The 23034-nt window shown below is 44.4% G+C and overlaps 1 protein-coding gene across 1 annotated transcript in view; it reads right to left on the reverse strand.

Annotated features, from left to right (window-relative positions):
• The window catches only part of SACS (sacsin molecular chaperone), a 102899-nt gene that overhangs the window by 53658 nt on the left and 26207 nt on the right, over positions 1-23034 (reverse strand). The window contains exon 3 of the mRNA XM_077298390.1: positions 7817-7967. Coding sequence (XP_077154505.1) covers positions 7817-7967 — 151 coding nt within the window. The remainder of the gene's footprint in view (positions 1-7816; positions 7968-23034) is intronic.

The following is a 23034-nucleotide window of genomic DNA, read 5'->3' on the forward strand; positions in this document are numbered from 1 at the left end:
TTTACTGAATCAGGTGTTTTTCTATTGTCCCTTTCTGTTCCTGAATAGTGATGAGCGAACGTCCTTGGTTAAGGTGTTATCCGCCATGCTCGGGGGCTAAACGAGTGTCTTCGGTGTGCTCGAATAATATGTTCGAGTTCCCGCGGCTGCCTGTCTTGAGGCTGTTCAATAGTCGCAACACATGCAGGGATTGCCTAACAAACAGGCTATCCCAACAGCCGCGGGGACTCGAATATATTGAGTACGCCGAAGACTGTATAACACACAAACAAAAGAATATAGCGGCCTCTGCAAGCGCCAAGCTGTATGCAAACATTGAATATATGAAATGTGTATTGCATTACTGCTATACAGAATGGATTCATGAGAGTACACCAGCCACGACAAGGTGACCTTTCTTTAATGGGACACTAAACCTAATATTAAACACATCTCTCCTGGGCTTGTTTCATAAATATTAGGTCACCTTGTCGTGGCTGGTAAGCTCACATGAATTGGCCAGTTTGGGCATTTTTTTAAGTGTATTCTATATAGCAATAATTCAGTCCAAATTTCATACAATATGTTCAATGTTTACATACACCTTAGCACTTTACAAAGTGCGTCTGTATTCTTTAGTTTGTATATATCTAGTCATTTTAGGCAAGTGAATGTAATTATATACTACCCTATGGGGCGGTTTGGTCCGATGGATGCTGCTGGTCTTGGTCCAGTACCTCTTCTCTTCTTGCGATCGCTGTCCTCCTTCTGTGCTTAAGGGGATGACGCGTCACCCATAGTGTCTCCCTTCGCACTTCTGCACAGTCACATTTCTCTCTGCCCTGCCGATGGCAGAGCAAAGTTCTGTAAGGTGCATGCGCAGGTACTCTTTTGGTCTCTTCCATCGCATGCGCACTATAGTAATTTGTTCTGCCCTCAGCAGGCCAGAGAGAAGTGCGCCTGCACACAAATCCGAAGGGGGACACTATGTGGAGACGTCACCGGCGCGAAGCACAGGAGAACGACATCGCAATCATAGAGGAGGCGCCGGATGAAGAACAACGATGCCCATTGGACCAGACTGACCCGTAGGCAAGTATAATAAAAGGTCTTTATTATAGAATGCTGTCACATGGGGCTGAAAAGTGGTGGCTGTAGGTTACATTGGAAAAACATGGTGACAGGTTCCTGTTATGACCCCAATGGCAGAGGGTCTCAGAAATAGTTTCTAAGTCTGCAAACACAAAAACCAGCTCATAGGGCAGTGGTAACTGATCTGACCATATATCTAATCCTAGCACCACAAATAACAGCAGCCGGGGAACGTGCCTACGTTGATTCTAGACGTCTCGCGCCAGCCGGAGAACTAACTAACCCTAGAAGGGAAAAGAAAGACCTTTCTTGCCTCCAGAGAAAAGACCCCAAAAGTTGGATACAAGCCCCCAACAAATAATAACGGTGAGGTAAGAGGAAAAGACAAACGTAAGGATGAGCTAGGTATTTAGCAAAGAGAGGCCCACTAGCTAATAGCAGAATATAGTAAGATAACTTATATGGTCAGCAAAAACCCTATCAAAAATATCCACGCTGGATATTCAAGAACCCCCGAACCGTCTAACGGCCCGGGGGGAGAACACCAGCCCCCTAGAGCTTCCAGCAAGGTCAGGAATCACATTTAGTACAAGCTGGACAAAAATGAGAGCAAGCAAATAACCCAAAAAACAAAGAAGCAGGACTTAGCTTAATTCTGCACGAACCAGGACCAGCAGATAGGAGCAAACAAAAAGGATCTGACTACAACGATGCCAGGCACTGGACTAAGGATCCAGGAGGTTTATATAGCAACACCCCTGGACTAACGACCCAGGTGGGTGCAAACTGAGGAAAGAAAATCCCAGAGTCATATCACTAATAACCACCAGAGGGAGCCAAGAAGTCTAATTCACAACAGTACCCCCCCTTAAGGAGGGGTCACCGAACCCTCACCAAGACCACCAGGGCGATCAGGATGAGCAGCGTGAAAGGCACGAACTAAATCGGCCGCATGCACATCAGAGGCAACCACCCAGGAATTATCCTCCTGACCATAGCCCTTCCACTTGACCAGATACTGAAGCCTCCGTCTGGAGAGATGAGAATCCAAGATCTTCTCCACCACGTACTCAAACTCGCCCCCAACCAACACCGGAGCAGGAGGCTCAACAGAAGGAACCACAGGTACAACGTACCGCCGCAACAAGGACCTATGGAACACGTTGTGAATGGCAAACGACACCGGAAGATCCAAGCGAAAGGACACAGGATTAAGGATTTCCAATATCTTGTAAGGACCGATGAAGCGAGGCTTAAATTTAGGAGAGGAGACCTTCATAGGAACAAATCGAGAAGACAGCCATACCAAATCCCCAACACGAAGTCGGGGACCCACACCGCGGCGGCGGTTGGCAAAACGCTGAGCCTTCTCCTGTGACAACTTTAAGTTGTCCACCACATGATTCCAGATCTGCTGCAACCTATCCACCACAGAATCTACCCCAGGACAGGCAGAAGGCTCCACATGTCCCGAGGAAAAACGAGGATGGAAACCAGAGTTGCAGAAAAATGGCGAAACCAAAGTAGCGGAACTAGCCCGGTTATTAAGGGCAAACTCAGCCAACGGCAAGAAGGTCACCCAATCATCCTGATCTGCCAAAACAAAACACCTCAAATAAGCCTCCAGAGTCTGATTAGTTCGCTCCGTTTGTCCATTAGTCTGAGGATGAAAGGCAGACGAAAACGACAACTCAATGCCCATCCTAGCACAAAAGGATCGCCAGAACCTGGAAACAAACTGGGATCCTCTGTCAGACACAATATTCTCAGGAATGCCATGTAAACGAACCACATTCTGAAAGAACACAGGAACCAGATCGGAAGAGGAGGGCAGCTTAGGCAAAGGCACCAAATGGACCATTTTGGAAAAGCGATCACATACCACCCAGATGACAGACATGCCCTGAGACACCGGGAGATCAGAAATGAAATCCATGGAAATGTGTGTCCAAGGCCTCTTCGGGACAGGCAAGGGCAAGAGCAACCCGCTGGCACGAGAACAGCAAGGCTTAGCTCAAGCACAAGTCCCACAGGACTGCACAAATGACCGCACATCCCGTAACAAGGAAGGCCACCAAAAGGACCTAGCCACCAGATCTCTGGTGCCAAAAATTCCCGGATGACCTGCCAACACCGAGGAATGAACCTCGGAAATGACTCTGCTGGTCCACCTATCAGAAACAAACAGTCTGTCAGGTGGACAAGAGTCAGGTCTACCAGCCTGAAATCTCTGCAACACGCGTCTCAAATCAGGAGAAATGGCTGACAAGATAACTCCCTCTTTAAGAATACCAACTGGTTCTGCGACTCCAGGAGAGTCAGGCACAAAGCTCCATGAAAGAGCATCAGCCTTCACATTCTTTGAACCTGGTAAATACGAGACCACAAAGTCAAAACGGGAGAAAAACAATGACCAGCGGGCCTGTCTAGGATTCAGGCGTTTAGCAGACTCGAGATACATCAGATTTTTGTGATCAGTCAAGACCACCACACGATGCTTAGCACCCTCGAGCCAATGACGCCACTCCTCAAATGCCCACTTCATGGCCAGCAACTCCCGATTGCCGACATCATAATTCCGCTCAGCAGGCGAAAACTTCCTGGAGAAGAAAGCACATGGTCTCATTACCGAGCAACCAGGGCCTCTCTGTGACAAAACGGCCCCTGCCCCAATCTCAGAAGCATCCACTTTGACCTGAAAGGGAAGTGAGACATCAGGCTGGCACAAAACAGGCGCCGAAGTAAACCGGCGCTTCAACTCTTGGAACGCCTCCACGGCTGCAGGAGCCCAGTTAGCAACATCAGAACCTTTCTTGGTCATATCCGTCAAAGGTTTAACAACGCTAGAAAAATTAGCGATAAAACGACGGTAGAAGTTAGCAAAACCCAAGAACTTCTGAAGACTCTTAACTGACGTGGGTTGAGTCCAATCATGAATAGCTCGGACCTTGACTGGGTCCATCTCCACAGCAGAAGGGGAAAAAATAAACCCCAAAAAGGGAACCTTCTGTACTCCAAAGAGACACTTTGAGCCCTTAACAAACAAAGCATTCTCACGCAAAACCTGAAACACCATCCTGACCTGCTCCACATGTGAGTCCCAATCTTCAGAGAAAACCAGAATATCATCCAGATAAACAATCATAAATTTATCCAGATACTTCCGGAAAATATCATGCATAAAGGACTGAAACACTGAGGGCGCATTAGAGAGCCCAAAAGGCATCACCAAGTACTCAAAATGACCTTCGGGCGTATTAAATGCAGTCTTCCATTCATCTCCTTGCTTAATGCGCACAAGGTTGTACGCACCACGAAGATCTATCTTGGTGAACCACTTGGCACCTTTAATCCGGGCAAACAAGTCCGACAACAGAGGCAAAGGATACTGAAATTTAACAGTGATTTTATTCAGAAGCCGATAGTCAATACAAGGTCTCAAAGATCCGTCCTTCTTGGCCACAAAAAAGAATCCCGCACCAAGAGGGGAAGAGGATGGACGGATATGCCCCTTCTCCAGAGACTCCTGGATATACGAACGCATTGCGGCATGCTCAGGTACAGACAGATTAAATAATCTTCCCTTAGGAAATTTACTACCTGGAATCAAATCTATGGCGCAGTCACAGTCCCTATGAGGAGGCAGAGCACTGGATCTGGACTCGCTGAATACATCCTGATAATCAGACAAATACTCAGGAACTTCCGAAGGAGTAGAGGAAGCAATAGACACCGGCGGGGAATCAGCATGAATTCCCTGACAGCCCCAACTTGACACAGACATTGCCTTCCAATCCAAGACTGGATTGTGGGTCTGTAACCATGGCAGACCCAAAACGACCAAATCATGCATTTTATGCAGAACAAGAAAACGAATCACCTCCCGATGTTCAGGAGTCATGCACATGGTTACCTGCGTCCAAAACTGCGGTTTATTTTCCGCCAATGGCGTAGCATCAATACCTCTAAGAGGAATAGGATTTACCAACGGTTCAAGAACAAAACCACAGCGCTTGGCAAATGACAGATCCATAAGACTCAGGGCAGCACCTGAATCCACAAACGCCATAACAGGGTAAGAAGACAATGAGCAAATTAAAGTCACAGACAAAATAAATTTAGGTTGCAAATTACCAATGGCGACAGGACTGACAACCCTTGTTAGGCGTTTAGAGCATGCTGATATAACATGTGTAGAATCACCACAGTAAAAACATAACCCATTCTGACGTCTATGATTTTTCCGCTCATTTCTAGTCTGAATTCTATCACATTGCATTAAATCAGGTGTTTGGTTCAGACAACACCACCAGAGGATTAGCGGTTTTGCGCTCCCGCAAACGCCGGTCAATTTGAATAGCCAGCGCCATAGAATCATTCAGACTTGTAGGAATGGGGAAACCCACCATCACATTCTTAATGGCTTCAGAAAGGCCATTTCTGAAATTTGCGGCCAGAGCACACTCATTCCACTGAGTAAGCACGGACCATTTCCGAAATTTTTGGCAATACACTTCAGCTTCATCCTGGCCCTGAGAAATAGCCAGCAAGGCTTTTTCTGCCTGAACTTCAAGATTGGGTTCCTCGTAAAGCAATCCGAGCGCCAGAAAAAACGCATCAATATTTGCCAATGCCGGATCTCCTGGCGCTAGCGAAAAAGCCCAATCCTGAGGGTCGCCCCGTAAAAAAGAGATAACAATTTTCACTTGCTGAGCTGGATCTCCAGATGAACGGGGTCTCAGAGAAAGAAACAATTTACAATTGTTCCTGAAATTCCTAAACCTAAATCGGTCTCCAGAAAACAGTTCAGGAATAGGCATTTTAGGTTCAGACATTGGACTACTGGTAACAAAATCTTGTATGCCCTGCACACGAGCAGCAAGCTGGTCTACACTTGTAATCAAGGTCTGGACATTCATGTCTGTAGCAAGCACAAGCCACTCAAAGGTAAAGGGGAGGAAGAGAGGAAAAAAAAAAAAAAAAAAAAAACTCAGAATTTCCTTTCTTATTATCCCACTTCTGCAATGCAATAAACATTCAATGTTGGCCTGGCATACTGTTATGACCCCAATGGCAGAGGGTCTCAGAAATAGTTTCTAAGTCTGCAAACACAAAAACCAGCTCATAGGGCAGTGGTAACTGATCTGACCATATGTCTAATCCTAGCACCACAAATAACAGCAGCCGGGGAACGTGCCTACGTTGATTCTAGACGTCTCGCGCCAGCCGGAGAACTAACTAACCCTAGAAGGGAAAAGAAAGACCTTTCTTGCCTCCAGAGAAAAGACCCCAAAAGTTGGATACAAGCCCCCAACAAATAATAACGGTGAGGTAAGAGGAAAAGACAAATGTAAGGATGAGCTAGGTATTTAGCAAAGAGAGGCCCACTAGCTAATAGCAGAATATAGTAAGATAACTTATATGGTCAGCAAAAACCCTATCAAAAATATCCACGCTGGATATTCAAGAACCCCCGAACTGTCTAACGGCCCGGGGGGAGAACACCAGCCCCCTAGAGCTTCCAGCAAGGTCAGGAATCACATTTAGTACAAGCTGGACAAAAATGAGAGCAAGCAAATAACCCAAAAAACAAAGAAGCAGGACTTAGCTTAATTCTGCACGAACCAGGACCAGCAGATAGGAGCAAACAAAAAGGATCTGACTACAACGATGCCAGGCACTGGACTAAGGATCCAGGAGGTTTATATAGCAACACCCCTGGACTAACGACCCAGGTGGGTGCAAACTGAGGAAAGAAAATCCCAGAGTCATATCACTAATAACCACCAGAGGGAGCCAAGAAGTCTAATTCACAACAGGTTCCCTTTCAGGACCATGCCGAACTGGCTAAAAAGACTAGATACAGGAAAGAGGGGGCCATATCTCAGGAACAGAGAGGCGTGGGAACAAAAGTAAAACAAAGCCCAATTTACACCAAGTAAAAATAACACTTGTTTATGGCATTGACAGGTCCTCTTTAAGACCTAAAGCACAAGGCTCTAGAATTCTATTGAGCCCCATTATACCCTGTATACCTCCAATTTTACATTCTAAGGGCTCATTCTCACTTCTGATTTTCACGTACAAATGCTATCTTGTGTTTTTTTACAGAGAGCACTTGTGGAGATAATTTTTAGACCGTTTCTATAATATACAGTAGCCTAAAAAGTCTGATACTTTAGTGTGTTAAGTCGATCTACACATATTTTATAGGCAATTAGACAATTAGAAGCTTTTTAATTATACAATTTGTGCAAGTGATAGTCCATGGGGCCATTCACATGTCTATGTTTTTTGAAAATCACAGAGACATGTCCGATTTTGATATGAGGTTTGGCTCTAAATCAGCAATGCAAGTCTATAGGTCCATGAAAAAAAAAACAGACCACAGCCGGATGGCAACCTAGTGCGGTCCAATTTTTTCCATGGTGCCATGAATGGCAGAGTGCGGTCCAATAACCGGATGCAACTCATGCAGGTTGTCATTTTTTTCTTTGGACCGACTTAATCTAAGGAAAACAAATGGACATGTACATGGCCCAACAGAATATGGGGACAAGTGCTATTTGTGAAAACCATAGATAGCACTCATCCGATTTTTACGGTCATGTCTACGAGCCCCAAAAAGCGCACACCTAAATCTCAATATAAAAATTGCATGGGCCCATGACTCTCAGGGCCCCTTTGCAGCTACATATTCAGTACATCAGGTTCCCCCTTTTACATATTCCCATTCACATCTCACCTCTTTGTTATGAAGTAGAAGACGCTGTTCTGAGACTGGAAAATCGGTGTCTGTGTAGATCAGCTGTTTGATGTCCTGGATAACCGCCGAGGAGGGCACCTCGTATGTCCTACCGCCAACATACTCATGGAGGACAGTCACCCTGGACAACCTGGCAAAATAAAGAGAACACGATAGCAATACTGCATATGACAAATTGGGTAAATAAGACAATGGACTAGACCTCAAAAGCAGGGCTGTGGAGTCGGAGTCCATTTTGATGGAGTCGGTATAAAATGGACCAACTCCGACTTTATAATGTATAATAAATCGGGTACAGTAGTTCGGTGAAGAATGTGATGAATATTTTTTCATAAAAATTTGGGAAAGTTATGAAATGTCCTAAAAATGTCTGTTCTGTTCCTGATCTAAGGATCTCGGCTGATAGTTGAGATGAATCTGTGCTGCACTTTATGTACATGCTCAGTAGTGACCAGAGCTGTGGAGTCATAGTTGAGATGAATCTGTGCTGCACTTTATGCACATGCTCAGTAGTGACCAGTGCTGTAGAGTTATAAAAATGGAACGTTTTAGTTATCAAGTTTCAAAAAGTTAAAAACAAGCTAAAAAAAAATACTGGTACATCCCATATTACGGGCTTGTTTGTCTGTTACTTATCAATTAGTATTTGTTGTCTTTGTTGACTACAAGCCTACAAGCAATAGTAATAATGAGTTTGTGTGGCACATGCAATATAAATCTAAAAATTATCCTAGAAAAAAATGATACAAAATAGTAATTTGATTCTAAATGTAGGAACCAGGGACATATGTTTGTATGTGATAATTAGCGAGCCATGTGGCACCGAGATCACTTCACACATATTCATAGGAACAGATGGACGAGTTACCGATCCCCATCTGTTAATGGGCTGCGCTCAAACACGTCCTGTATAAAGTAACATACAGGAAGGAAAAGACAAGGTCAGCGCCAATCTGAAGGCTGTCAGCACCAGATAAATATCAATATGTAATTATATGAAATAAAATATTATTTGGTGGCTTTGTACAATGAAATATCTCACGGCAAATAACATAATTTTACGGTAATTTATTCAGCACAAATAGTACCCAATTTTCTATTTTTTTTTTAAACTTTAAACATTTTATAGAAATACAGAAAACACAAACCCCCAAACAACCACTACCACCATGCAAAAAAATGTCCCACAATATAATTCATAAAATGCATCGGTAAGGAATAGTATAGAATATAACAGAAAAAAGTTTGTACAATACACATAAGAAAAAGAGCAATAAGTCAAACGATAAACCTGAAGCAAAACCACCCTCCCCACTCATTTATAAAATACCGTACTAAGAAAAACAAACAGGAAAGGTAAAAAGCCTTACATCCCGAGTGGGAAGTCAACGTGTACTAATAACATTCAACCTATCCCTGACCATGAGCTACAACGTACCCAGATGGAACGTAAATAAGGCTATGTTCACATGTTGCGTTTCTACAGGCAAAACCTGCTCTCTTGGCAGTAAACAAGCTGCTTACAAAAAAGCAGGCTTTGTTGCATTTTTGCGACATTTTTTGGTGTTGATTATATGTGTCATTTGTGTACAGTACATGTTTAATACAGTTAGTTTTATTCACCAAAAACGCAGAAAAAATGATCTGCAGTGTTTCAGCACTCTCTCCTTGCTTTCTACGAGTTAAGCAATGCTGCAAATACCCTGAAAGAATTGACAAGCTGCAAAAAACTGTTACAGTTTTCCCATTCAATCAGAAGGAGAAAAAAAAGGAGATTTCTAAAAGCTCATTGCCTTTACTGGCAGGGCTGTGGAGTCAGTGTCCATTTTGCTGGAGTCGGTATAAAAATGGACCAACTCCTCAAATATATAATACATTGTGTACAGTAATACAATGCAGGATGTGCTGTAATTGTTTCCATAATAATTTGGGAAAGTTATGAAATGTTCTATAAATGTCTGTTCTGTTCCTGATTTAAGGATCTCAGCTTTTGGTTGATATGAATCTGTGCTGCACTTTATGTACATGCTCAGTAGTGACCAGTGCTGTGGAGTCATAGTTGAGATGAATCTGTGCTGCACTTTATGTACATGCTCAGTAGTGACCAGTGCTGTGGAGTCATAATTGAGATGAATCTGTGCTGCACTTTATGCACATGCTCAGTAGTGACCAGTGCTGTGGAGTCATAGCTGAGATGAATCTGTACTGCACTTTATGCACATGCTCAGTAGTGACCAGTGCTGTGGAGTCATAGTTGTGACGAATCTGTGGTGCACTTTATGTACATGCTCAGTCAGTAGTGACCAGTGCTGTAGAGTCAGTGGTGAGGGAAATTAAATTGAGGAGTCGGAGGTTTACGATAGCTTACCGACTCCACAGCCCTGTTTACTGGTACTGTAAAAAGAAGCTTTTTATTTGAATGAAAAAAAACATTGAAAAAATACAACTAGCCTAACTCTCTGGAAGCCACTTTGGATGCATCAATCTATTATGTCCACAATTTCTCACATTTTGCTGTGAAACCTCATGTATCATACACTTCCCTCGCTTCTCCACAATTAGTAGCCAGTTTACCAATACATTCTTGTCTGGTCGGTCCCTTTTCATCTATCCAGTGTGGTGCTAACTACTTTCTTGCTATATATAGTGTTCTCGACACTGCAGTCTTTCCCAGCTGGACAGTCTCGAGGTCCTCCACAAACTCCAGAATACACTCCAAAAAGTGTCAGGGAAATATTTACAGAACTGACATTATTAATTGTGCCTGTGGTTCCCTTACAAAACCTTTCTAGATGTGGGCAGGTCCACAACATGTGAAGCAGACCCCAGATTGTGACTTCTAGGACATAGGGAGTCACCTTTCAGCCCTATCACACCTGAAGAAGTACAGATGTGACAATGTTTGTGCTTCACTCAGTGAAAGCTGAAAAGCCTCCCCAAATCTTCATTGTCCTTCAATTGGTCTCATGTTCCCTTCTCATTTTTTTTCACATATCTAGGCACAAAATATACAACACTTTAAACTTCACCCACATAACAAGCAGCACCTTAAGACCCCGGTACACATTAGAAAGCTGTCGACCAGCTTATCTCATAGAGAACAAAACAATAGAATGTTGGAAATCCTACTTCTACTCACTAACATCATTTGTTTGCGGAAAGTCAGGAGACCCCCAGACACATTATTCTGTAGGCCGACTTTAGACTGAAGTGTATGGGGGCCTTGGCTCCCTACTACAAGACTTGCTGAGTAATAAACCTTTATCATCTAGTGCCACCTGATGAAGACGGAGCTGTTCCGTCAAAACGCTTTGTGGATTTCAATAAACAAAGAAACTTTTAATCCTTTCATCTGTGTCCTGTGCGCTCCCATGTGACCGGAGTATCCTGCAACTCACTGTTTATTCCTCTCCTGAGGCACCCGGCAGGAGCTGCATCGGACCTTTCTCAATCAACATCTCCCCTGACCGCCAGCCTGGCGCTCCGTTAGCCTGTCTTCTCTGTATCTATTTATCATCTAGTGGTCCTTCTGCTCTTTCCAACACGGGTGTCCCCCACTTCCCTGCTACAGTGATGTGGATGAACTAATTAACAAATAAGGACACAAATCTAAGTATCATTTAGTGAAAACTACCTTCAGGGAGGAAATTGTATGTGGTGCAGACATTTTTTTACCAAAGCCAAGCCCAAATTCAGTTCATGCCCCTCCATACCCTCACCACTCCCCTGCTCTGCCCCTCTAATTAATTATCCTCCTCTATATGAGAATTTTCCAACTTTGGACATCTGTCACTGAGTGTCCTGACCTAACAAACTCTAGGAAGCAGAGATTTCACAATCTGACTCATGACATGAAACAAATCACAATTTACCACTTGTGTGGTTGCGTCACTCATCAGAGCTTAGTTAATGTAGTGTAAAGTAACGCTTTACAGTCCACATGTCTTCATTTTTTAAGAATTTCCCCCACGGAGTTGGTCAGATGCCAGGAATAAGGTATTTTCCATTGCCCGCTGACACAGTTATGCTCATAATGTGCTGTGGTTTTAGAAGGAGAGTAGAAAGAAAATTGAGTCAGTATGGTCCATGAGTCACTCGTGTGCAAGAAGAGCCGTTACTTCCATGAATACACAGGCATGAACGATTCACTCGATAAGTGGAAATGTATAACGTAAGCGTCTCTGTAAAAGATCAGCCTGTTAGAATGTCGAGTGTAGAGTCAGTGATCACACTCAGGTCCATTCATTGTTCCAAACCAAGTGCCATCAGTGTTGTCATAAAGAAAAAAGCTTACTACATACACGAGAAGCAACTTTCCATTTCCGTGAGGAACCTATTGTCTATACCAGGATGCAGCTGGCATAGAAGTTGTAGTCTAACAACAGCTGGAAACACATATATTGGAGATTACTGATCTATACTTTCTACATACTGCAATATATGGAATTGTATATGCAATTTATCGCTAAAAAACTCATCCACCCATGCTCCTATAATCTCTTGAATGTTCTCCCATTAATCCACCCAGCTTTTGCCGCTCTTCATTTTGTAATTGGGGATCGGAATTTACCAAATCCATCAGTGGCGTAACTGGGGTCCGATGGGCCCTGGTGCAAAATTTGGACCTGGGCTCCCACCTGCATGTTAGTCAGATGTATCATTCCAGATCCTATAAAGATGTGTTTGCCCCCTACATAATAATGTCCCCTGACCTGTAATAATCTCTACCACCTTTGCCTCTTCCGGCATTAATATCTCCCATCCTGGGACCCTTCCAGGAATAATATCCCCCATCCTGGACCCTTTCCTCGTATAATGTACCTCATCATGTAATAATGTCTCCTGTCCTGGGCCTTTTATTTAATAATGTCCCCCACCCTGGAACCCTTCCTAAAATAATGTCCTCCACCCTGGACAACTTCAAGTAATAATGTCCCATCCTGGCTCCTTCCAGTAATAATGTGCCCCATCCTGGGCTCTTTCAGTAATAATGCCCCCATCCTGGGCCCTATTCTATAATAGTGACCCCCATCCTGGTCTCATTTTTGGTATAATGTTCCCCATCCTAGGCTCATTCCTATAATAATGTGAAATAGGGATTAGTGTCTTTATACCCCCTCCCCTCTGCGATCGTTATGCCCCTGAAAGCTGGCCATAATGGATGGTATGAAGAACTTGTTTTGGTCAGCTGGACACCAAAGTCTTATACAACTACTATTGTACACTACTCTCATAGTCATGCCCCTTCACTTCCTGTGTCGCCTTTTCTACCATTTATAAAAATTTAGTCAAAATAGGTCAAATAAAAAAAAACACAACAATACAGGCAACAATTTAATTTATAGGATAAAAGAAATAAAAATTGGCATGCACATAAGTATTCACCCCTTTTGCTATGAAACCACTAAAAATTTCTGGTGCAAACAATTACCTTCATAAGTCATATGCTTAGTGACAGGACGTTCATCTGTGTGCAATCTAAGTGTCATATGTTCTGTCAGTATATACACTTTACCTTTTCTGAAAGGCCTCAGAGACAGCAACGTCATTAACAAGAGGAACCACTAACCAAACACTATTAAGCAAGAGGCACCACTAACCAAACGACACCATGAAGGCAAAGGAGATCTCCAAACAAGTCAGTTTTTGAGAAGTACAAGTCAGGGGTGGGTTATCAAAAAATATCCAAATCTCTGAGCACCGTCAAATCCATTATCATCAAATAGAAAGAACAAGGTACCACAACAAACATGCCATGATAGGGCCGCTCACCAAAATTCTCAGCCTGTGAAATGAGAGCAAGCAAAGACTGGAATGTCTGTCCATACGACCACAATAAGCCATACACTCCATAGAGGTGGCCATTATGGAAGAGTGGGCAAACAAAAGCCTTTACTTGCACACACAAATTGTAAGGCTCATTTTGAGTTTGCCAAAAGACATATGAGAGACTCCCCAAATGTATTGAGGAAGGTGCTGTGGTCAGAAGAGATCAGTATAACTTTTTGGCCACAAACGTAAAAGCTATGTCTGGCACCAACCAACACAGCGCATCACCCCAAGAACACCATCCCCACAGTGAAACATGGTGGTGGAAGCATCATGATGTGGGGATGTTTTTTAGGAACAGGGATGGGGGTGGGGAAGTCTTGGGGAAGATGGATGGTGCAAAATACAGGGAAATTCTTGCGCAAAACCTGTTTCAGTCTGTCAGTGATTTGAGACTGAGATGAAGGTTCACTTTGTGAATTGGATTTTTTGGCTCCCTCTTGTGGTCACTAGCGACATGACACTTTGAGTTTCTTTCCTCAGCTTGGTACCCACCTGGCTCGTTAGTCCAGGGGTGTTGCTATTTAAGCTTCCTGGATTTTCAGTCTGGTGCCTGGCATCGTTGTAATCAGTTCCTTTCTGTTTGCTCCTGTCTGCTGGTCCTGGTTCTTGCATAATAAGCTAAGTCCTGCTTCCTTATTTTTTAGTTATTTGCATTGCTCTTATTTTTGTCCAGCTTGTACTAAATGTGATTCCTGATTTTGCTGGAAGCTCTAGGGGGCTGATATTCTCCCCCCGGGCCGTTAGACGGTTCGGGGGTTCTTGAATATTCAGCGTGGAAATTTTGATAGGGTTTTTGCTGACCGTATAAGTCATCTTCCTATATTCTGCTATTAGTCAGTGGGCCTCTCTTTGCTAAAAACCTAGTTCATTCTTACGTTTGTCTTTTCTTCTTACCTCACCGTTATTATTTGTTGAGGGCTTGTATCCAACTTTTGGGGTCTTTTCTCTGGAGGAAGAAAGGTCTATCTTTTCCCTTCTAGGGTTAGTTAGTTCTCCGGCTGGCGCGAGACGTCTAGAACCAACGTAGGTACGTTCCCCGGCTGCTGCTATTTGTGGTGCTAGGATCAGGTATACGGTCAGCCTAGTTACCACTGCCCTATGAGCTGGTTTTTGTGTTTGCAGACTTGGTAATAACTTCTGAGACCCTCTGCCATTGGGGTCATAACAGTATGCCAGGCCGAAGGTGAATGTTTAATGCATTGCAGAAGTGGGATAATAAGAAAGGAAATTCTGAGTGGTTTTTTTTTTTGTTTTTTTTTTCTCTTTCTTCCTCCCCTTTACCTCTGAGTGGCTTGAGCTTGCTGCAGACATGAATGTCCAGACTTTGATTACTAGTGTGGATCAGCTTGCTGCTCGTGTGCAGGGCATTCAAGATTTTGTTACCAGTAGTCCTATGTCTGAACCTAAAATACCTATTCCTGAACTGTTCTCTGGAGACCGATTTAAGTTTAGGAATTTCAGGAATAATTGTAAATTGTTTCTATCTCTGAGACCTCGTTCGTCTGGAGACTCAGCTCAGCAAGTTAAAATTGTTATCTCTTTCTTGCGGGGCGACCCTCAGGATTGGGCCTTCTCGTTAGCGCCAGGAGATCCGGCATTGGCAAATATTGATGCGTTTTTTCTGGCGCTCGGGTTGCTTTACGAGGAACCCAATCTTGAAATTCAGGCAGAAAAAGCCTTGCTGGCTATCTCTCAGGGCCAGGATGAGGCTGAAGTGTATTGCCAAAAATTTCGGAAGTGGTCCGCGCTTACTCAGTGGAATGAGTGTGCTCTGGCCGCAAATTTCAGAAATGGCCTTTCTGAAGCCATTAAGAATGTGATGGTGGGTTTCTCCATTCCTACAAGTCTGAATGATTCCATGGCGCTGGCTATTCAAATTGACCGGCGTTTGCGGGAGCGCAAAGCCGCTAATCCTCTGGTGGTGTTGTCTGAACAAACACCTGATTTAATGCAATGTGGTAGAATTCAGACTAGAAATGAACGGAAAAATCATAGACGTCAGAATGGGTTGTGTTTTTACTGTGGTGATTCTACACATGTTATATCAGCATGCTCTAAACGCCTAACAAGGGTTGTTAGTCCTGTCGCCATTGGTAATTTGCAACCTAAATTTATTTTGTCTGTGACTTTAATTTTCTCATTGTCTTCCTACCCTGTTATGGCTTTTGTGAATTCAGGTGCTGCCCTGAGTCTTATGGATCTGTCATTTGCCAAGCGCTGTGGTTTTGTTCTTGAGCCGTTGGTAAATCCTATCCCTCTTAGAGGTATTGATGCTACACCATTGGCGGAAAATAAGCCGCAGTTTTGGACACAGGTAACCATGTGCATGACTCCTGAACATCGGGAGGTGATTCGTTTTCTTGTTCTGCATAAAATGCATGATTTGGTCGTTTTGGGTCTGCCATGGTTACAGACCCATAATCCAGTCTTGGATTGGAAGGCAATGTCTGTGTCAAGTTGGGGCTGTCAGGGAATTCATGGTGATTCCCCGCTGGTGTCTATTGCTTCCTCTACTCCTTCGGAAGTTCCTGAGTATTTGTCTGATTATCAGGATGTATTCAGCGAGTCCAGGTCCAGTGCTCTTCCTCCTCATAGGGACTGTGACTGCGCTATAGATTTGATTCCAGGTAGTAAATTTCCTAAGGGAAGATTATTTAATCTGTCTGTACCTGAGCATACCGCAATGCGTTCGTATATCAAGGAGTCTCTGGAGAAGGGGCATATCCGTCCATCCTCTTCCCCTCTTGGTGCGGGATTCTTTTTTGTGGCCAAGAAGGACGGATCTTTGAGACCTTGTATAGACTATCTGCTTCTGAATAAAATCACTGTTAAATTTCAGTATCCTTTGCCTCTGTTGTCGGACTTGTTTGCCCGGATTAAGGGTGCCAAGTGGTTCACCAAGATAGATCTTCGTGGTGCGTACAACCTTGTGCGCATTAAGCAAGGAGATGAATGGAAAACTGCATTTAATACGCCCGAAGGTCATTTTGAGTACTTGGTGATGCCTTTTGGGCTCTCTAATGCTCCTTCAGTGTTTCAGTCCTTTATGCATGATGTCTTCCGGAAGTATCTGGATAAATTTATGATTGTTTATCTGGATGATATTCTGTTTTTTTCTGATGATTGGGACTCCCATGTAAAGCAGGTCAGGATGGTGTTTCAGGTTTTGCGTGAGAATGCTTGGTTTGTTAAGGGCTCAAAGTGTCTCTTTGGAGTACAGAAGGTTCCCTTTTTGGGTTTTATTTTTTCCCCTTCTGCGGTGGAGATGGACCCAGTCAAGGTCCGAGCTATTCATGATTGGACTCAACCCACGTCAGTTAAGAGTCTTCAGAAGTTCTTGGGTTTTGCTAACTTCTACCGTCGTTTTATCGCTAACTTTTCTAGCGTTGTTAAACCTTTGACGGATATGACCAAGAAAGGTTCTGATGTTGCTAACTGGGCTCCTGCAGCCGTGGAAGCTTTCCAAGAGCTGAAGCGCCGGTTTACTTCGGCGCCTGTTTTGTGCCAGCCTGATGTCTCACTTCCCTTTCAGGTTGAAGTGGATGCTTCTGAGATCGGGGCAGGGGCCGTTTTGTCGCAGAGAGGCCCTGGTTGCTCTGTAATGAGACCATGTGTTTGTTTTTCTAGGAAGTTTTCGCCTGCTGAGCGGAATTATGATGTTGGCAATCGGGAGTTGTTGGCCATGAAGTGGGCATTTGAGGAGTGGCGTCATTGGCTCGAGGGTGCTAAGCATCGTGTGGTGGTCTTGACTGATCACAAAAATCTGATGTATCTCGAGTCTGCTAAATGCCTGAATCCTAGACAGGCCCGTTGGTCATTGTTTTTCTCCCGTTTTGACTTTGTGGTCTCGTATTTACCAGGTTCAAAGAATGTGAAGGCTGATGCTCTTTCAAGGAGCTTTGTGCCTGACTCTCCTGGAGTCTCAGAGCCAGCTGGTATTCTTAAAGAGGGAGTAATCTTGTCAGCCATTTCTCCGGATTTGAGACGAGTGTTGCAGAGATTTCAGGCTGGTAGACCTGACTCTTGTCCACCTGATAGACTGTTTGTTCCTGATAAATGGACCAGCAGAGTCATTTCCGAGGTTCATTCCTCGGTGTTGGCAGGGCATCCGGGGATTTTTGGCACCAGAGATTTGGTGGCTAGGTCCTTTTGGTGGCCTTCCTTGTCACGGGATGTGCGGTCATTTGTGCAGTCCTGTGGGACTTGTGCTCGAGCTAAGCCTTGCTGTTCTCGTGCCAGCGGGTTGCTCTTGCCCTTGCCTGTCCCGAAGAGGCCTTGGACACACATTTCCATGGATTTCATTTCGGATCTTCCGGTGTCTCAGGGCATGTCTGTCATCTGGGTGGTATGTGATCGCTTTTCCAAGATGGTCCATTTGGTGTCTTTGCCTAAGCTGCCTTCCTCTTCCGATCTGGTTCCTTTATTCTTTCAGAATGTGGTTCGTTTGCACGGCATTCCTGAGAATATCGTGTCTGACAGAGGATCCCAGTTTGTTTCCAGGTTCTGGCGATCCTTTTGTGCTAAGATGGGCATTGATTTGTCGTTTTCGTCTGCCTTTCATCCTCAGACTAATGGCCAAACGGAACGAACTAATCAGACACTGGAGGCTTATTTGAGGTGTTTTGTTTCTGCAGATCAGGATGATTGGGTGACCTTCTTGACATTGGCTGAGTTTGCCCTTAATAATCGGGTTAGTTCCGCTACTTTGGTTTTGCCATTTTTCTGCAACTCTGGTTTTCATCCTCGTTTTTCCTCGGGACATGTTGAGCCCTCTGACTGTCCTGGGGTAGATTCTGTGGTGGATAGGTTGCAGCGGATCTGGAATCATGTGGTGGACAACTTAAAGTTGTCACAGGAGAAGGCTCAGCGTTTTGCCAACCGCCGCCGCGGTGTGGGTCCCCGACTTCGTGTTGGGGATTTGGTGTGGCTGTCTTCTCGGTTTGTTCCTATGAAGGTATCCTCTCCTAAATTTAAGCCTCGCTTCATCGGTCCTTATAAGATTTTGGAAATCCTTAATCCAGTGTCCTTTCGCTTGGATCTTCCGGTGTCGTTTGCCATTCACAACGTGTTCCATAGGTCTTTGTTGCGGCGCTACGTTGTGCCTGTGGTTCCTTCTGTTGAGCCTCCTGCTCCGGTGTTGGTTGAGGGCGAGTTGGAGTACGTGGTGGAGAAGATCTTGGATTCTCGTCTCTCCAGACGGAGGCTTCAGTATCTGGTCAAGTGGAAGGGCTATGGTCAGGAGGATAATTCCTGGGTGGTCGCCTCTGATGTTCATGCGGCCGATTTGGTTCGTGCCTTTCACGCTGCTCATCCTGATCGTCCTGGTGGTCTTGGTGAGGGTTCGGTGACCCCTCCTTAAGGGGGGGGGTACTGTTGTGAATTGGATTTTTTGTCTCCCTCTTGTGGTCACTAGCGACATGACACTCATTAACGAGAGGAACCACTAACCAAACACTATTAAGCAAGAGGCACCACTAACCAAACGACACCATGAAGGCAAAGGAGATCTCCAAACAAGTCAGTTTTTGAGAAGTACAAGTCAGGGGTGGGTTATCAAAAAATATCCAAATCTCTGAGCACCGTCAAATCCATTATCATCAAATAGAAAGAACAAGGTACCACAACAAACATGCCATGATAGGGCCGCTCACCAAAATTCTCAGCCTGTGAAATGAGAGCAAGCAAAGACTGGAATGTCTGTCCATACGACCACAATAAGCCATACACTCCATAGAGGTGGCCATTATGGAAGAGTGGGCAAACAAAAGCCTTTACTTACACACACAAATTGTAAGGCTCATTTTGAGTTTGCCAAAAGACATATGAGAGACTCCCCAAATGTATTGAGGAAGGTGCTGTGGTCAGAAGAGATCAGTATAACTTTTTGGCCACAAACGTAAAAGCTATGTCTGGCACCAACCAACACAGCGCATCACCCCAAGAACACCATCCCCACAGTGAAACATGGTGGTGGAAGCATCATGATGTGGGGATGTTTTTTAGGAACAGGGATGGGGGTGGGGAAGTCTTGGGGAAGATGGATGGTGCAAAATACAGGGAAATTCTTGCGCAAAACCTGTTTCAGTCTGTCAGTGATTTGAGACTGAGATGAAGGTTCACTTTGTGAATTGGATTTTTTGGCTCCCTCTTGTGGTCACTAGCGACATGACACTTTGAGTTTCTTTCCTCAGCTTGGTACCCACCTGGCTCGTTAGTCCAGGGGTGTTGCTATTTAAGCTTCCTGGATTTTCAGTCTGGTGCCTGGCATCGTTGTAATCAGTTCCTTTCTGTTTGCTCCTGTCTGCTGGTCCTGGTTCTTGCATAATAAGCTAAGTCCTGCTTCCTTATTTTTTAGTTATTTGCATTGCTCTTATTTTTGTCCAGCTTGTACTAAATGTGATTCCTGATTTTGCTGGAAGCTCTAGGGGGCTGATATTCTCCCCCCGGGCCGTTAGACGGTTCGGGGGTTCTTGAATATTCAGCGTGGAAATTTTGATAGGGTTTTTGCTGACCGTATAAGTCATCTTCCTATATTCTGCTATTAGTCAGTGGGCCTCTCTTTGCTAAAAACCTAGTTCATTCTTACGTTTGTCTTTTCTTCTTACCTCACCGTTATTATTTGTTGAGGGCTTGTATCCAACTTTTGGGGTCTTTTCTCTGGAGGAAGAAAGGTCTATCTTTTCCCTTCTAGGGTTAGTTAGTTCTCCGGCTGGCGCGAGACGTCTAGAACCAACGTAGGTACGTTCCCCGGCTGCTGCTATTTGTGGTGCTAGGATCAGGTATACGGTCAGCCTAGTTACCACTGCCCTATGAGCTGTTTTTTGTGTTTGCAGACTTGGTAATAACTTCTGAGACCCTCTGCCATTGGGGTCATAACAGTATGCCAGGCCGAAGGTGAATGTTTAATGCATTGCAGAAGTGGGATAATAAGAAAGGAAATTCTGAGTGGTTTTTTTTTTTTGTTTTTTTCTTCTCTTTCTTCCTCCCCTTTACCTCTGAGTGGCTTGAGCTTGCTGCAGACATGAATGTCCAGACTTTGATTACTAGTGTGGATCAGCTTGCTGCTCGTGTGCAGGGCATTCAAGATTTTGTTACCAGTAGTCCTATGTCTGAACCTAAAATACCTATTCCTGAACTGTTCTCTGGAGACCGATTTAAGTTTAGGAATTTCAGGAATAATTGTAAATTGTTTCTATCTCTGAGACCTCGTTCGTCTGGAGACTCAGCTCAGCAAGTTAAAATTGTTATCTCTTTCTTGCGGGGCGACCCTCAGGATTGGGCCTTCTCGTTAGCGCCAGGAGATCCGGCATTGGCAAATATTGATGCGTTTTTTCTGGCGCTCGGGTTGCTTTACGAGGAACCCAATCTTGAAATTCAGGCAGAAAAAGCCTTGCTGGCTATCTCTCAGGGCCAGGATGAGGCTGAAGTGTATTGCCAAAAATTTCGGAAGTGGTCCGCGCTTACTCAGTGGAATGAGTGTGCTCTGGCCGCAAATTTCAGAAATGGCCTTTCTGAAGCCATTAAGAATGTGATGGTGGGTTTCTCCATTCCTACAAGTCTGAATGATTCCATGGCGCTGGCTATTCAAATTGACCGGCGTTTGCGGGAGCGCAAAGCCGCTAATCCTCTGGTGGTGTTGTATGAACAAACACCTGATTTAATGCAATGTGGTAGAATTCAGACTAGAAATGAACGGAAAAATCATAGACGTCAGAATGGGTTGTGTTTTTACTGTGGTGATTCTACACACGTTATATCAGCATGCTCTAAACGCCTAACAAGGGTTGTTAGTCCTGTCGCCATTGGTAATTTGCAACCTAAATTTATTTTGTCTGTGACTTTAATTTTCTCATTGTCTTCCTACCCTGTTATGGCTTTTGTGAATTCAGGTGCTGCCCTGAGTCTTATGGATCTGTCATTTGCCAAGCGCTGTGGTTTTGTTCTTGAGCCGTTGGTAAATCCTATCCCTCTTAGAGGTATTGATGCTACACCATTGGCGGAAAATAAGCCGCAGTTTTGGACACAGGTAACCATGTGCATGACTCCTGAACATCGGGAGGTGATTCGTTTTCTTGTTCTGCATAAAATGCATGATTTGGTCGTTTTGGGTCTGCCATGGTTACAGACCCATAATCCAGTCTTGGATTGGAAGGCAATGTCTGTGTCAAGTTGGGGCTGTCAGGGAATTCATGGTGATTCCCCGCTGGTGTCTATTGCTTCCTCTACTCCTTCGGAAGTTCCTGAGTATTTGTCTGATTATCAGGATGTATTCAGCGAGTCCAGGTCCAGTGCTCTTCCTCCTCATAGGGACTGTGACTGCGCTATAGATTTGATTCCAGGTAGTAAATTTCCTAAGGGAAGATTATTTAATCTGTCTGTACCTGAGCATACCGCAATGCGTTCGTATATCAAGGAGTCTCTGGAGAAGGGGCATATCCGTCCATCCTCTTCCCCTCTTGGTGCGGGATTCTTTTTTGTGGCCAAGAAGGACGGATCTTTGAGACCTTGTATAGACTATCTGCTTCTGAATAAAATCACTGTTAAATTTCAGTATCCTTTGCCTCTGTTGTCGGACTTGTTTGCCCGGATTAAGGGTGCCAAGTGGTTCACCAAGATAGATCTTCGTGGTGCGTACAACCTTGTGCGCATTAAGCAAGGAGATGAATGGAAAACTGCATTTAATACGCCCGAAGGTCATTTTGAGTACTTGGTGATGCCTTTTGGGCTCTCTAATGCTCCTTCAGTGTTTCAGTCCTTTATGCATGATGTCTTCCGGAAGTATCTGGATAAATTTATGATTGTTTATCTGGATGATATTCTGTTTTTTTCTGATGATTGGGACTCCCATGTAAAGCAGGTCAGGATGGTGTTTCAGGTTTTGCGTGAGAATGCTTTGTTTGTTAAGGGCTCAAAGTGTCTCTTTGGAGTACAGAAGGTTCCCTTTTTGGGTTTTATTTTTTCCCCTTCTGCGGTGGAGATGGACCCAGTCAAGGTCCGAGCTATTCATGATTGGACTCAACCCACGTCAGTTAAGAGTCTTCAGAAGTTCTTGGGTTTTGCTAACTTCTACTGTCGTTTTATCGCTAACTTTTCTAGCGTTGTTAAACCTTTGACGGATATGACCAAGAAAGGTTCTGATGTTGCTAACTGGGCTCCTGCAGCCGTGGAAGCTTTCCAAGAGCTGAAGCGCCGGTTTACTTCGGCGCCTGTTTTGTGCCAGCCTGATGTCTCACTTCCCTTTCAGGTTGAAGTGGATGCTTCTGAGATCGGGGCAGGGGCCGTTTTGTCGCAGAGAGGCCCTGGTTGCTCTGTAATGAGACCATGTGTTTGTTTTTCTAGGAAGTTTTCGCCTGCTGAGCGGAATT

The sequence above is a fragment of the Ranitomeya variabilis genome, chromosome 3 (assembly GCF_051348905.1).
Source record: "Ranitomeya variabilis isolate aRanVar5 chromosome 3, aRanVar5.hap1, whole genome shotgun sequence".
Lineage (NCBI taxonomy): Eukaryota > Metazoa > Chordata > Amphibia > Anura > Dendrobatidae > Ranitomeya > Ranitomeya variabilis.